General features: G+C 42.5%; 1 protein-coding gene across 5 annotated transcripts in view; it reads right to left on the bottom strand.

Moving 5' to 3' along the window:
• Positions 1-254: 254 nt before the first annotated feature.
• Positions 255-15,790, bottom strand: part of LOC117431582 (pro-neuregulin-2, membrane-bound isoform) — a 425,631-nt gene continuing 410,095 nt past the window's right edge. For all 5 annotated transcript variants that reach the window (XM_034052673.3, XM_034052674.3, XM_034052670.3 and 2 more), the window contains 3 exons: positions 8,222-8,349; positions 7,525-7,749; positions 255-2,902 (listed from right to left, as the gene is read on the bottom strand). In XM_034052673.3, the coding sequence (XP_033908564.3) occupies positions 2,245-2,902; positions 7,525-7,749; positions 8,222-8,349 (1,011 nt within the window). In that variant the 3' untranslated portion in view covers positions 255-2,244. The remainder of the gene's footprint in view (positions 2,903-7,524; positions 7,750-8,221; positions 8,350-15,790) is intronic.

Genomic DNA, 15,790 nt, shown 5'->3' on the forward strand with positions numbered 1-15,790 from the left:
CATAAACTGAAAGTGGTGAAACCTGTGGTATAATTAACAGGGTTCATGGTGTTCCAGTGAAGAACCCAGGTCATGTGCATACTCTAAAAGGTGCGTGATACAAATAAACATTCAAAAGGTGCAAGTCTGAAAATAAACTAATACAGAAGTCAAACGAAGTCTGTGAAAAGGCTCAATTATAATGATCAAAACCTAATGATCCCCATACCTTTAGAAACCCTGTCCTGATAGAGATGAAGAGATTATGTTAAAAATGGTATGAATAAAGATTTATTTTTTCATATGAACAGGTGGTTCAGTTTTTATTTTACAAGTATTTACCACAATCTGGCAAAATCTCCAGCAGTTTCCAGTAATGGACATGAAAAAGGCTTTATTGCTGAATGTTAAATTAAACACACTTTCATTTCTTAAGACTGGAAGTCTTTTCTGTTGCAACTTTACCATGCATCCGTCCATCTGAATTGCCAACGACATGCAGAAAGAAGGTGTTGCTTTTTGTTTAGTTTTTTTTTCTGAAAAAGGTCAAGCTATGAAATAAACAAAACAACTAAAATATCCTATTGGGGCACTTTGACATGTAAACAACTAGAAACACTGTGTTCATTTGCATTACCCAAACACAAAAACAACAAAAAAAAACAAAAAAACATTGCAATTTACCAGTGACAGACTTAAAAATGAAAGCAGATTCTACTCTAGGAAATCTTTTAATTATTATGCTAATAACACTGTGCCTTCGATAAGAAGAAGTAGTTTATATTTGTTGTAGTTCTGTTTTTCTCTCAAAGAAATGGAGAATGTTGCCTTTGTGTTAGATTCACTTTATACCAGAGCAGTGTCATCGTCTTATACTTGCATGACTCATGAGGAATATAATGTTATGCAGAATGCACAGCCGCTATATACTGTCCACCAGTCAAACAGGCCAGGGCTCATAGTGGGGCTCCATGGTAGCTGGGCCCAAGTACAACGTCACCCAACATTTCAACTACCCCAATTGTTTTGACCAGTTTAATATAAAAAACAGAATTAGTGTAAATATCTCTGCCTGAACTGTGACCCAATCATAATCTTTCTAAATCCCTTGTTAGCATTGTTAGATTGGGAAGGGGTACAGGCATTGGGCTAGGGACTAGATTTAACAATAGGGTTGAGTCGAGCCCTAGCAATATAGGGTTTACAATTCAGCTGGATCCCACATATACAGGAGGTGAGGAGAAAGTTGTGTGCCATTGGAAAAATGGATAAAGAAAAGGCTGGCCACTGGAGAGGTCACCTTTAGACTGCTTTCTCATTTCAAGAGGCAAGTACAAAGAGAATGAATGGCTGGCTCCACACATTAACCAGAGGCATCAGCAGAATGAGACAATGGGGCTCAACACAAGCTGCCCTAAATAGACTCGGTATGGTGTGCAGCTTTTGGCCCATCCTGAATGCGTAAATATATACATGAAGAGCAAAAATGTGAAATCATCAAGTCGCATTTCTTCGATATTAAGACCAGGTGTGAACTTGTGTTGGTGAAACAACAGGTGTGAACTTGTGTAAATGAAAACCTACTGCTGAAATAAAGAGTTTTAATCGATTTAACAACCCAATCAAACTACAATAAATACACAAATTTAAAATGTTGCCAGAGAAGTGACTTTGATCATTTGACGTCGGCACTCTTCACAGGTTTCATGTGTGTTGTATCATTACACCTTCTGTTGACACATACTCACCTCTCAGAATTACAATAGCATCTTTCTGTTAAAAACTGATTAATGCATCCATGGGTTTTTAATGTAAAAATACTAACTTATATTGCATGAGAGCTTAACCAGCATGTATGATCATATTCATCAACACTGTTCAAATGGGAAAACGCCCCCTGAAACAGAATCGGGAGAAAACGTGTCTATAAAAAATTATGAGTCTTTATAGAAAGGATACAAAAAACTCAAACCTTAGCAGGAACTCTGGCATTAGCATACAGCAAAAGGCACCACAATATTATTCTATCTTTAAGTAGTGAAAAATTGGCACGTCTTCTCTCTTTTCTTGTAAGCTGTAAATCAAATTTTACATATAAATAGTTTTCCCTATAAAAAAAGTCTTTGCTGTTAGCTAGTAGACAACTTTTGCTAAAATGAAAATAAAACATTTCCTTTGTTTCGAATATCTGTCTGTTATATAAAATAAAGATATTTGTGGGAGGTGCAGGTCTCGAGCGGGTTCTTTCTTTCTTCCTCATTCTTTTTAAAGAGGAGCAGAGTCTTGTTTTGCTCTTGTGTGTGTTCCTCTGGTTTGTACATTTCCACGTGCATTGTGTCTGTTAGATGAATAATAAGTCCTGCTCTCCGCCGGTTTGTATACAGTCGACAGTTCTGTATTTTCCGCCATGTTCATGTTTTGCATACTTAAGAAAGGAGTGCTTTCCCCAACGTGCTCCTCCTCCGAATCACTTTCAGACATGCAGCTTCGTGAGCTGTCGTCCCTCACGGCCTCTCCCCGGTGGGAGATATGCCCGTTGAGTTTGGACTTTTTCCACCGTTTGCTGTTGCTGGCTGTTTTCTTTGGTTGCTCCAGCGAGGAAAGGTACTCCTGGGTGGTCTCGTATTCGTCGTCCTCCACCATGCGGAGGGGGCTGGACGGCAGGCTGCCCGTGCTGTCGTTGAGATAGCTACGCCGCTGCCGGTACGGGTCATGTCTTTGGACATCCTGCAGCGGCACCTGGTATCTGCGTAGCAACGACTGTTCCTCTTCCATGCGGTAAGTGACGGGGGCCGCAGGGGGCAGGGAAGCAGCATGCCTGGAGTTGGGAGAAGTGATTTCGAAAGTAGGCACCTGGGTAGGCAGTGAGTAATGGAGGTCCACGGGAGAGAGCCTGGCTGGTGTAGTCAGAGCCGACACGTACCTGCAAAAAGGACAAAAGAACGGTGAGTGCAGCTCCTGCAGCCTCACCCTCCTGCATGGCTTTATGGGCCGTGTAAATCGCATTTTACAACACAATCAAACAGCAAAATCCTAAATTCCACTGTAAATCTTATAATAAACTACACAAATGTTCTTGATTTCATTTCTAATACATTTTACGTTCAACCAAACTTAAATAATTTAAAAAGCCTGGAACAGTTTTCACTACCGCCTTAATTCTTGTTTGACTTGAACATTTAAATGAAATGAAAGCATTTGGAAAGACCTTGGCACGGTATAAGTGACATGTTGTTGAGTTTGATTGTATTGTTTGATGTATTTTTCTAATGAATCTGCCTGGGTATCACTCACATGGAAATGAAAGGAAAGGATCTCTTACTAATCTATTTTTAATGATGTACAGTAAGATAACCTATATTAATAATCAGTCTAAACCTTTAATCTAGATCAGAAAAAAATCAAATGCTATTGGGATGTACAGCTATTTATAAATACAGCACTCCCAATGAAATGCTTATACTAATGTGCCCAGGTAACCTCACTTCCTTTGTTGTAGGTCACATGGTCTGACAGACTGTTGCTGGTGCTAATAAGAGGTAGAAAAAGCACTTAGTATGGAGAGTAGCTTTTAAAATGAGAGTCCCCTTTCTGAATGAGTGCACTGTGGAGAGGAACTTGTAAAAAGTCCCCTTTCTGAATGAGTGCACTGTGGAGAGTAACTTGTAAAGAGTTCCCTTTCTGAATGACTTCCTTCCCGTCTAAGTTCTCTGTATATATGTGGCAGGATGGCTTGCAGTGGTGAGGTGTGGTGACGTCACGGACCAGGAAGTAAAAGAACCACAACAATGGATGGGCGGGTGAAACTGAACGCAACGGCGTTCAGCTGATTTTAATAATAAACAAAACAAAAGATTTTAATAATAAACAAAACAACAAAACAGAAACCAAAGGGCACGAGGGCCAAACGAATAAACAGACAAACAAGTAAGTGTCGTGCTGGCTAATCCAGCACGTTTTAGCAATTGTTATTTTCTGTCTCCTCTCTATCTCCCCGTACCTCCTCTCTGTACACCCAACCCTGCAGCACGGACAGCTGCAGGTTCTTATACTCTGGCCAAGGGGTTAACTAGCTGTTAATTATCTTATTACCCCTCGGCCACAGTCTGCACGCGTTGGTAAGGATGCATGACTGTCAGCTAGTTAATCAGTAGCTGATCAGTCATGCATCCTCACGGGGTTTTTAAATTATAAATATAAAAAACAATAACAAAAGACGCGGCGCTTTTATCCGCGCCGCAAACAAAAATACAAATAATAATAAATAGGGGTGGGACACTCCGCCACAATATACAACAACAACATGCCACTTACATAGTGCCTTTCATGACCAAGGCCCATCCAAATGCTTTCATTTCATTTAAATGTTCAAGTCAAACAAGAATTAAGGGTTGTAGTGAAAACTGTTCCAGTCTCAAAATCCCTAATAGGCTGTGTCAGGGTACTCCAGAGTGTAGCAGCATTGCATCTAAAAGCCCTGTCACCCTGCATACACCTCCTAGTCGTTAATAGGCTGCATCAGAGTTGCAGCTGAAAGCTCACAGAGCAAGCCCAGATTGGAGGATGGAAGAGATCGGAGAGACTGGTAGGGGCCAGCAGGTCAGAAATGCATGAAAGTGCTTTTGATTGCCTTGTAGGTCAAAAGCGTTACATTAAAATGAATTCCATAATGCACTGGACCTCAGTTCAGACCCCACGATATATATCTATATATCCTAGGAATCAGATGAGATCTCTTAAATGAGGGCTGTTTCACACACTGAAACTGAAAGTATTTCATGAACTGCTCTGTTTGTTCTGGTGGCAGCTTGCATATCTAACTAGCATTTAACTGACCAGTGGCCAATAACTGCTCAAATGTGCAGCAGAGGTGTACGTTCAGTTGGTCTCTTTGTGTAGCTATTGTGGTAAACATCTCCATCACATTGAAATGAAAGAAATGATGGTTATGAAGATTCTATGCACAACCAAATTGTTAGAGGGCCATGGCGAGTCATAAGAAGTGCCTAATATGGGCATCGTTTGCAATGGTTGTTTTTTATTGTCACTCTTTATACAGAAAGTGTTTCCTGAGACAAAGGGTAAAATGCCTTCATCACTGTTATGTATCGATGTTTGGTTTGTATGATACTGGAACTAAAAATGAAAAAAACCCTTACCAATATTTATTTCCTGAACTTTCCTGTTATTGGTACGTGTCTATCTGAAAAGCCGCAAAGTAACATTTCAGTTATGTGGTACAAGTTGCTGCTGTTACTGCTATGGACTGCTGGGAGGGACGTGAAACATTACACAATATAAACCCGGAGCCGAACGCACTGGGATAATAACAATCACATTTACTGGCAATTGTTACCTGTTTGAAATAATCTTTACCGATTTTGTTTCCCTTACTAACAGCACCAGATCGAGTAGCCAGGCTTCCTGTCCGGCTGGTAAATTGCACAGTACCTGCAGCTACAGGAAGCCCTGCTTTACCTGCAGTAATGCCATTGCCCATTGCGCAAGCTGCACTTGTAAGTCACCCTGGATAAGGGCGTCTGCTAAGAAATAAGAAATAAATAATAATAAAGAAAACAAAATAGAGATGATATCTTTTCTGAGGAGTGTGATCAAAGCTGCTGAATTGGAAAAGACGGATATGACTTTGCTGCTGAATTTCAGAATGCTACACGTCACTGAGATAAACGGGATACCCAGGAACCACAGTGAAGATATGGGGATGGGCTGCTAGAGCAAGCATGCAAACTGTCAGCAATTATTAAACAAAAAAAAAAAAAACAGTGCTTGAATATTCTTCCAAAATCCCAAACAAATATTTCAATTTTGAATTAGCTGACAAATTAGTACAATAAAACTGGTATCATGTCACCTTCAGAACACTCTTCTGTACCGTGCAATGTGTAGGAATTGTGTAATAGTTTATATATATATATATATATATATATATATATATATATATATATATATATATTAAAACAATGATTTCTTTTAACATTTTTATTTTCTACAGCAAACACACTGAGAAACTGGCTGTGGTGTTTGCGTTCAGGAATGCAAAAGGGGCCTCTGCATGGGGGAGGGTGAAGCTCACGGATAACAGATTCAAAAAGAATGTCTCTGTGCAGCTCAAAGGAATGTCTCTGTGCAGGTTAAAGGAATCCCTCTGTGCAGGTTAAAGAAATGTCTCTGTGCAGGTTAAAGGACTCCATCTGTGCAGGTTAAAGGAATGTCTCTGTGCAGGATAAAGGAATGTCTCTGTGCAGGATAAAGGAATGTCTCTGTGCAGGTTAAAGGAATGTCTCTGTGCTGTTTGGCTGTGTTGTTACTGGCAGAATAAGTACTCAGGAAGTTGAGAGGAGGGGTCACAACGAGGGCGTGTATTTAAAGTTATAAACATATATTTGACTTCAATAATATTGTTTATCAGTTTTATTTTACCCTACAAATGTGTATTGTGTATTTCAGACTTCATGTATGCATGAGTTTCCTTTGCATGATATCTTTTTGACACAGTTAATTATAAATCTGTTATTGAAACAAATATAAACATGGTAATTTCATGTAACTATAAAAACAAGGTCTTTCACAGACTGTATCACCTTATTAACTTCCCTTACTGTAAACGTCATCCATAACTATAGAACACTTAATAGTGCTAAATGCATAAACACTAAACGAAACTTAATACATTCAATGACTAAACACTTAAAGACATGAAAGGTTTGCTGTTGAAGTTATTGTGTTTCTTTGGGTTTTATTAAATTCCCCACTATAGAGTGCTTTATAGTTTAGGAGAAGAGACTACAAATACCTGCATTCCTCTCAAACCCTGGTTTCTTTTCTATCTGTAATGAATACAAAGTTACTAAGCAATCCGAAACTGCAGGAACCACTTTCCAGAAAAGAGATTCAAGTTGTCAACATCAAGCCGCTGGATTGCTTGTAATATAGCAATATTTGGATGAGAATGTATCTGTGATGTTTTTAAACACTTGGTCAGAGTGCAATCTGTTGATGACAATGTATTAAAGTAACTGTAGACCCATACATTTGAGCCATTTCACTTCCATTAGCTACAGAGGGGTCAAATGTGCAGTTTTGAAAGAAACACATGCAGTACTTCTTTAAGTTAAAGGAAGCTCTCAGTTTCTATGTCTTATTCTCAGGTTATCTGTTTGCACATGCATATCCTGGGTGATTCCATCCAGCAGTGTCTTCTGGGTCAAATCATGCAACTGGCTGAAAAATGTCAGTCAAAAGGGGAAGTAGCTGATTGCTTATTGACATGAAAGAAGCCAAGTGAAGGGGTGGGACAATACCTCTCAAGGGAAGTGCAAGAGTCTAAAAGCATGGCTTGTAAACAGAAACATTTTTTTAACCTAGAGTAGTACCAGTACCATGTTTTTAAAATGTTTACTATAACATGTGTTACTATCACAGCTGCACATTTGAGACCTATATAATGAAAAGTGTGTTGTGCAGAAATGTTCTGTCACTATTGTCAGTGACCTTCTTCTCGAGCAATGGGAATGCTATTCGAACCTGTCGCTGTGTGGCGAGTCTAAGAGGGAGTCGATGGAGTCTCTGTACTGCACCATGGGCCGCGGTGGTTCGTTGATGCCGCAGTGAGCCGCGCGCCTGGTTCGAGCCTCGATACAGGCAGGGCTGTTGCATTTACTGGTCCCCACCGATGATGACATCATGCCAGAATGGGAGTCTGAAATAACGCTCTCAGTCCGGTCCAAGCTCCACGTGCGGTCTTCATGTCTGTAGAGAAACAGATATAGCACTACATCTCACAGACTTATTCATTCTAAATAGCTTCCTTACCTAACTATTAAACACTCAATAGTGCCAGCATTAGAAACATAATAAATACTCGAAGACTGGCCAATCTATAGTACTGAGATCCTGGTTAGATAACAGTGACAGGAACTATGAACCAGCCTTATGGCTCAACTGGGGTCCTCATACCTGTAACACAGGAAATTGATTTATAGTGGTGAGGCAGGAAATCTGAAAAATAGCCAGGGACTTTTGAGAATATGTGAGAGTTAAGAAAATTGGGTATTTTTGCATGGCATCTGTAATTGCGTATCAATCAGATCCTTATTTATCCAAGCACTACCAAAAATGGTTGGGGCCTTAGTTATTACATCTCCAATACCCAGGATACTAACTAAGGAACTTTTCTCCAAGTGCGTTTCATTAGCAGGTTTATTAACGATGATGTCATTACCTGTGACTGGATGTGTGGGTCACTGTCGAAGAATGATGAGACACAGATGAAGGGTGGCTGCCAGAAAATGAAGTGTCCGCGTCGTGCCGTATCACATGTTCAGTAGCTGGAACGCTTTTCGAAATGTACTGGAACGGGAAAAGAGACCCCAAAGTCAATCAGAAGAGGCTCTAAGCACACCAGCGTCAGCTTTCCAGTCCTGCTGCAGAGAGCACCAAGCTGTGATTGCAAGTGTGTCTCCTAATGTGAATGTGCACACCACACAAAGAAACTGCATTTCGATTTCATTTGTATGTACTTTAACTGCTATGGCAGTACTCTCCTCTGTCTAATCCAGCACATCCCTATGGGTTCATGAGATTATATGTACTTTAACTGCTATGGCAGTGCATCAGAGCTGACTCTTTCTCTGATGGCAACACTATAAACAACAGCTACACTCTAGACTACCATTGGTTACTCATATTTTTATTACAATCAAGTAAAATTACACTAGAGTGCATATCTCTTTGTTTTACTGTTTTTACTTTAATTTGAGCTGTAGGTCCCTATTCAGAAAAGCCCATTTTTAATTAATAAAATTAAGTTTACAGTTGTTTTAGGAAGGGTTTGTTAGTTTATCATCATTTTTCAAAACACTGTTGACCTAAGAATGTTTAAACACTCAAAACATGCCTTAAAAAAAAATCCTGTGAATAGGGACCTAAATATCAAACTGGTAAATAGGGTCTCACTAAAACTATTGAATATCATGAGCACAATTAATTAATCAAAACTAAAAAAAAAAAAAAAAAATACAAATAAAATTAAATCCTTGAACAAAATATTTTATAAAATAATATTTTAAGGACTGTTTTTTGTGTGTGGGTGTTTATAAGCATTCTCCTAGGTTAAAGAGTGTGTGCTTACATTTTTTTTTTAATCAAAATGGGTTTAAAAACAATCCTAAACCAAACATTCCTTAAGATTCTGTGAATAATGTCTGTAGAGCCCAACCTTGAAGCAAGTGCAAACAGCTAAATCTGGGTGCAATGCATCTTATGACATGTCAAAAGCTAAGGTTTACAATTTTAGAAAAGCAAACTATGAAGGTATGAAACAGAGACTAGCAAAAGTAGATTGGAGTAAAATAGAGAAAACATCCACAGAAAAAGGATGGCTGTTTTTTAAAAATGTAGTACTAGAGGCGCAAAACAATTACATCCCAAAAGTAGACAAATCTAAATCTAAAACAAAATGGCCAAAATGGTTTAATAGATCAATTAAAAAAAATATTCAGCGAAAAAAGGCACTTTACAGAGCATTTAAAAGGGACCAAAAACAAAGTACACAGAAAGAGTACTTGGAACTGCAAACACAAGTCAAAAAGAAAGTTAGAAAGGCCAAGAGAGTGATAGAAATCAATATTGCTAAGGGGGCTAAAACCAATTCCAAAATATTTTTCCAATATTATAACAGCAAGAGAACATTCAAAGAGGAGGTTAAATGTCTAAGAGACACAAATGGCAAAATCATAGATGAAGAAAAAAAAATAGCAAATATATTAAATGATTACTTTTCACAGGTTTTTACAAAGGAGGACACGGACAACATGCCCCACATGTCGACCTGTTCCTATCCAATTTTAAATAACTTTAGCATAACAGAGGCAGAAGTGTTAAAGGGACTATGAGTTCTTAAAATGAACAAATCCCCCGGGCCGGATGAGATCCTCCCAATAGTACTCAAAGAAATGAAAGAAGTTATTTACAAACCGCTAACCAAGATCATGCAACAGTATCTTGACACAGGGGTTGTACCGACAGACTGGAAAATAGCAAACGTAATACCGATCCACAAAAAGGGAGACAAAACCGAACCAGGTAACTACAGACCAATAAGCCTGACTTCTATTATATGTAAACTTATGGAAACTATAATAAGATCCAAAATGGAAAATTACCTATATGGTAACAATATCCTGGGAGGGAGACAGCATGGTTTTAGGAAAGGGAGATCGTGTCTAACTAACCTATTTGAATTTTTTGAGGATGCGACATTGAAAATGGATAATTGCAAAGCATACGACATGGTTTATTTAGATTTCCAGAAAGCTTTTGACAAAGTCCCGCATAAAAGATTAATTCTCAAACTAAACTCAGTAGGGATTCAAGGAAATGCATGCACATGGATTAGGGAGTGGTTAACATGTAGAAAACAGAAAGTACTGATTAGAGAAGAAACCTCAAAATGGAGTGAGGTAACCAGTGGTGTACCACAGGGATCAGTATTAGGTCCTTTGCTATTCCTAATCTACATTAATGATTTAGATTATGGTATAGTAAGCAAACTCGTTAAATTTGCAGACGGCACAAAAATAGGAGGCGTGGCAAACACTGTTGCAGCAGCAAAGGTCATTCAAAATGATCTAGACAGCATTCAGAACTGGGCAGACACATGGCAAATGAAATTTAATAGAGAAAAGTGTAAAGTACTGCATGCAGGCAATAAAAATGTGCATTATAAATATCATATGGGAGATACTGAAATTGAAGAATGGAACTATGAAAAAGACCTAGGAGTTTATGTTGACTCAGAAGTGTCTTCCTCTAGACAATGTGGGGAAGCTATAAAAAAGGCCAACAAGATGCTCGGATATATTGTGAGGAGTGTTGAATTTAAATCAAGGGAAGTAATGTTAAAACTTTACAATGCATTAGTAAGACCTCACCTAGAATATTGTGTTTAGTTCTGGTCACCTCGTTACAAAAAGGATATTGCTGCTCTAGAAAGAGTGCAAAGAAGAGCAACCAGAATGATCCCGGGTTTAAAAGGTATGTCGTATGCAGACAGGGTAAAAGAATTGAATCTATTCAGTCTTGAACAAAGAAGACTACGCGGCGATCTGATTCAAACATTCAAAATCCTAAAAGGTATAGACAATGTTGACCCAGGGGACTTCTTTGACCTGAAAAAAGAAACAAGGACCAGGGGTCACAAATGGAGATTAGATAAAGGGGCATTCAGAACAGAAAATAGGAGGCACTTTTTAACACAGAGAATTGTGAGGGTCTGGAACCAACTCCCCAGTAATGTTGTTGAAGCTGACTCCCTGGGATCCTTCAAGAAGCTGCTTGATGAGATTCTGGGATCAATAAGCTACTAACAACCAAACGAGCAAGATGGGATGAATGGCCTCCTCTCGTTTGTAAACTTTCTTATGTTCTTATGTTCTTAAAAATGTACTTTGTCCCTTTCAAATAAATACATCAATATTTTTTTTTTCTGAGAGGAATAGAACTAGATATAAAACTAGCACCAATATAATCTCAGTTGCAGGAATGAGCAGGTCAGTGATTTTTCAGGGTGGTTTCTTGTTAGATTTATAGCCTTAAACACACTATATTATGACTTCCGGTACAGCTTTCACAAAGCCTTACAACACGACTCATTTAATCAATCTACTTGGGATGGATTAAATAAGTGGAACTTTTCTAGACTGAAAGAAACCCAGAACTGTCTGAAACAGATGAATGCATATCAAACTGTATTTAATCCATCTTAAATAAATCACACGTTTTGTGAAGAGAGCCTTATGTTCCTAGTGCTAATTCAAGTCATACAGTCTAATTTAACTAGCGGTGCCAATTTTTTGTCAGTCTAAGTATATACGGTGTGAACATGTACTCTGATGATTAGCTGCTCTCACGATGAAATCAAGTCTATTTGGCCTAGCTATAACTAATGTTGAGGCAGCTGTTCACTTCCATTTGATTGAAGCTGGCATAGTGTTACAGGATGCTGATTAGAACAAGCACCACAGTGCTGTCCTGACACTAGGCAGGTGCTGCACAGGCAGAGATGCAGATTCACAGTCACTGGGATTGTGAGAACAGTTGATCTAAGGTTGTACGGAGAGGCATCCAGTCTTTCCAAGCTGCTTTTCTGTTGTTTAAAAAGCACTTTCTCTTCCTAGCAGCGCAGCCAGCTCCTAATGCACTCCAGCTGGAAACCACCTAATTATTTAGTAACCCGACTCATTACACTGATGAACGCATTTTGTCTGATGTCTGATGGTGAGTCTTATGGTTCACCATGTCTTTACGAGATGAGCCATCGCCCAGCTCGCCGTGTCTTCACCAGATGAGCCATTTCCCTGCTCGCCGTGTCTTCACCAGACGAGACATCACCCTGCTCGCCGCGTCTTCACCAGACGAGCCATCGCCCTGCTTGCCGCGTCTTCACCAGACGAGCCATCAAGCCATCGCCCTGCTCGCCGCGTCTTCACCAGACGAGCCATCGCCCTGCTCGCCGCATCTTCACCAGACGAGCCATCGCCCTGCTCGCCACGTCTTCACCAGACGAGACATCACCCTGCTCGCCGCGTCTTCACCAGACGAGCCATCGCCCTGCTTGCCGCGTCTTCACCAGACGAGCCATCAAGCCATCGCCCTGCTCGCCGCATCTTCACCAGACGAGCCATCGCCCTGCTCGCCACGTCTTCACCAGACGAGCCATCGCCCTGCTTGGACAGTTACATCACAAATGGAAATCCACAATCTGTAAGTTAATCAGCGAATCCCAAAGTAACAATGAAACAGCAGGTATGACCGCCTCTTCGTGATGTTCAGTTTCTGTGTAGAAACTCCTGGAGTTGTTCCCAGAGCATTTTTCCACTCGCCGAACCGACACACTATGACTGCCCCTCATTCTGATGAGTGTGTATGTTAGTTCCCTTTCAAGTCGAAAATAACCATCAAGGTATGGGATATTGCCGTCAGGCAGTAGGGATTGGCTGAGCTTTATAGCAAAGCTGCCAATAGGCCTCCGCACGAGCTGCCGTGTAAGCCCGCCCCCCTGGGAGCTTTCTACACGCAGCGCGCGGAGACTCTCTTCCTCTTTTGTCTTCAGCATCAGTAGCGGTAGGTACTAGAGCTTGTAACTGTCTGTACTCATTGAGCTTAGGCTTGAGAAGCTGGTTTTTGCCCCTTCTCCGAGTTTATTTCAGCTGCATTTATTGTTGTTAAAATTGGTTATATAATTGTATATATATTTTATATATTACTTTATATATCCTTTCACGCTTTGCTTCGGCATCGCGTTTTTGTTTAACCTCGTGGTCTTTGTCTTCTCTTTATTAGTATATTATTCTAATATTTAATTGTGTGTTTTTTGGGTTGTGTATATATATTATATATTTGTTATATATATATATTTTATTTGGACGTGCGTCGTTGGCCTTGGCCACGCGTGTATTGCAGCCTTGGTGTTGCCTGGCTAGACCGCGTGTGTATGTGGAGTCTGCTCTGCAGCCCTCTATAAATCTTCCACTGCTGTGTGTTCCCCACCACGTGGTAGCTGTACGGTTTGCCCTACAGTCACTCATACAGTACACTAAGCACTTGCTGCAGCGTCCCAAAAAAAAATCCCTTTTCACCATTAAGAAGACGACCACAAAGCACAATACTCCCTTAAGCACCAAGGTAAGTATTTCACCAAATAAGACACTGTACCAGCACTAGCGTCTCTGCTCTGTGGGTCAGCTGACGCTTAGGCGTCTCGTGCTAGCGTCTCGATGCTCGGTACTCGCTCTGTGTGGTGTCAGCGCTTCGGCGCTTGGTGCAGCGCTTCGGCGTTTGGTGCAGCGCTTCCGCGCTTGGGACTCGATTGACGCTTCGACGCTCGACACACGCACCTCGACGCTCGGCGCTTCGACACTCGGTGCTCGGCGCTTCGATGCTACACGCTCGATGCTCTGCGCTTCGACGCTACACGCTCAACGCTTTGACGCGTCGGCGTTCTGACGCTCGACGCTCGGCGCTTCGACGCTAGACGCTTGGCGCTTCGGCTCTCGACGCTTGACGCTCGGTGCTCGACGCACCTTCAATGTTTGCTGTGCCGTGCTCGACGGAGATGTCGGGCTTCCATTGTTGCACGTCTTGTCAGGCTAAGCTGCCTGCCAGTGACCCACACGATGAGTACGCGGCATATTTTGGGCCAGAACACGCCGCATCCGCGCTGGCGGATAGGGCTTTTTGCCACCTTTGTGCTGGTTTTCAGCTACGTGCCCTTCGGCAAAGGGCTAAGAAATCAGTGGGTGGGCACTCTCCCTCCTCGGGATCTTCCCACACCGTTTCAGCCCCGCTGTCGTCTACGGCGACGCCGCCAGGGCGACTGCAGCTCTCCACGAGCCCGGCCTCCCAGATTACAGCTGGTCAGAGGTCCCCCACCAGACGCGCTAGGGCTCGCAGCCCCTCCCCTTCTAGGGTATGCCCTCGTTGGGAGGCTAGGTCGCCCTCCAGATCGCCTCGACGTAGAGGACGCTCTCGTTCCCCTCATCGCAACAGGCGATGCAGAGACAGGTCGGGGGCGGTAGTTAACCTCCAAGATGTCTCAGTTCATGGAGGTTATGATGGGACAGCAGTCTTTTCTCATGTCCCTAGCTAATGCAGTGCATCGAGCCCCAAAACAACTCACTGGGCCCATCGCCAACCAGCCAGTGGCTCCTCTACAACCTCCATTGGCCGTTTCCCTTCCACTGCAACCTCAAAAGGACTGGGATATCGATGCCATTAACAGGGATGCATCTGACATCCTGGAAGGGGACAGTATAGAGGCTGAGGCAGCCTCCCAGCACTCGGATCAGGTCGCTGAGTCCGAGGTGATGGATACTGATGACCCTATGTGGTCTGTGGTGGACAGAGCAACCAGCCACTTGGGCATTGATTGGCCTAGGACAGAGCTTCCCCGGCGATCTCTGTTTGAGTCGCCTTCAGCCCAGTCCCATCAGTCCAGGATGCTTCCGGCATTCCCAGACTTTGTTAAAGAGGTGCAGTCTACTTGGGGGGCTCCGGCCTCTGCTCCTGCGACGTCTCGCAAGGCTTCAGCCTTTACTATGCAGGGGGGCTAGTGAGGCCGGTTTAGCGTCCTTTCCACCGGTGGATGCTGCGTTCGCCGCGTTAGTGAAGACGCCGACACTATCTGGGCTTACTAAAGACCCAGCTTGCCTCAATAAGCAGTGCAGGGCCACAGAGATACACCTGAAAAAATGGTACTCTGCGGCCACGGAGGCAGTCAGACTGTCTAATATAGCCAGTCTACTGACGGTTTACCAGGCGGCACTCCTTCGAGACCTACCTGAGTGCCCTTCTGCGGCCCTCAGAAGCGAGCTAGGCACAGTCAGTCAGCTGCTGGTGAAGCTAGCCCAGCTCAATGCGTGGGCTCAGGGCAGGAGCATCGCGTCTATGGTGGTGGCCAGAAGACAGCTCTGGCTCTCGCAGGCAAGAGTGCAGGAGCCTGACAAGGCCCCTTTGCTGGATGCTCCGATTACACCCGGACACACATTTGGTCCGGCGGTGGAGGAGATGTTGCAACGCTCCGTCAAGGCACGGGAGGTGTCGTTGCAAATAGCTAAGATGTGGCCAAATAAACAGTTCCAGCCAAAGCAGCCTCAGGAACAGTCATGGCGTAAGACACCGCCACAGCAGCAGGCGCAACCACGGGGTAGTAGGACCTCCCCCGTAGGTCCATCAGCGTGCGGCCAGCCTGGGTTTGCAAAACCGCGGCACGTAGAATGGCGCCCTAGAGGAG

The sequence above is a fragment of the Acipenser ruthenus genome, chromosome 22 (genome assembly GCF_902713425.1).
Source record: "Acipenser ruthenus chromosome 22, fAciRut3.2 maternal haplotype, whole genome shotgun sequence".
Classification (NCBI taxonomy): Eukaryota; Metazoa; Chordata; class Actinopteri; order Acipenseriformes; family Acipenseridae; genus Acipenser; species Acipenser ruthenus.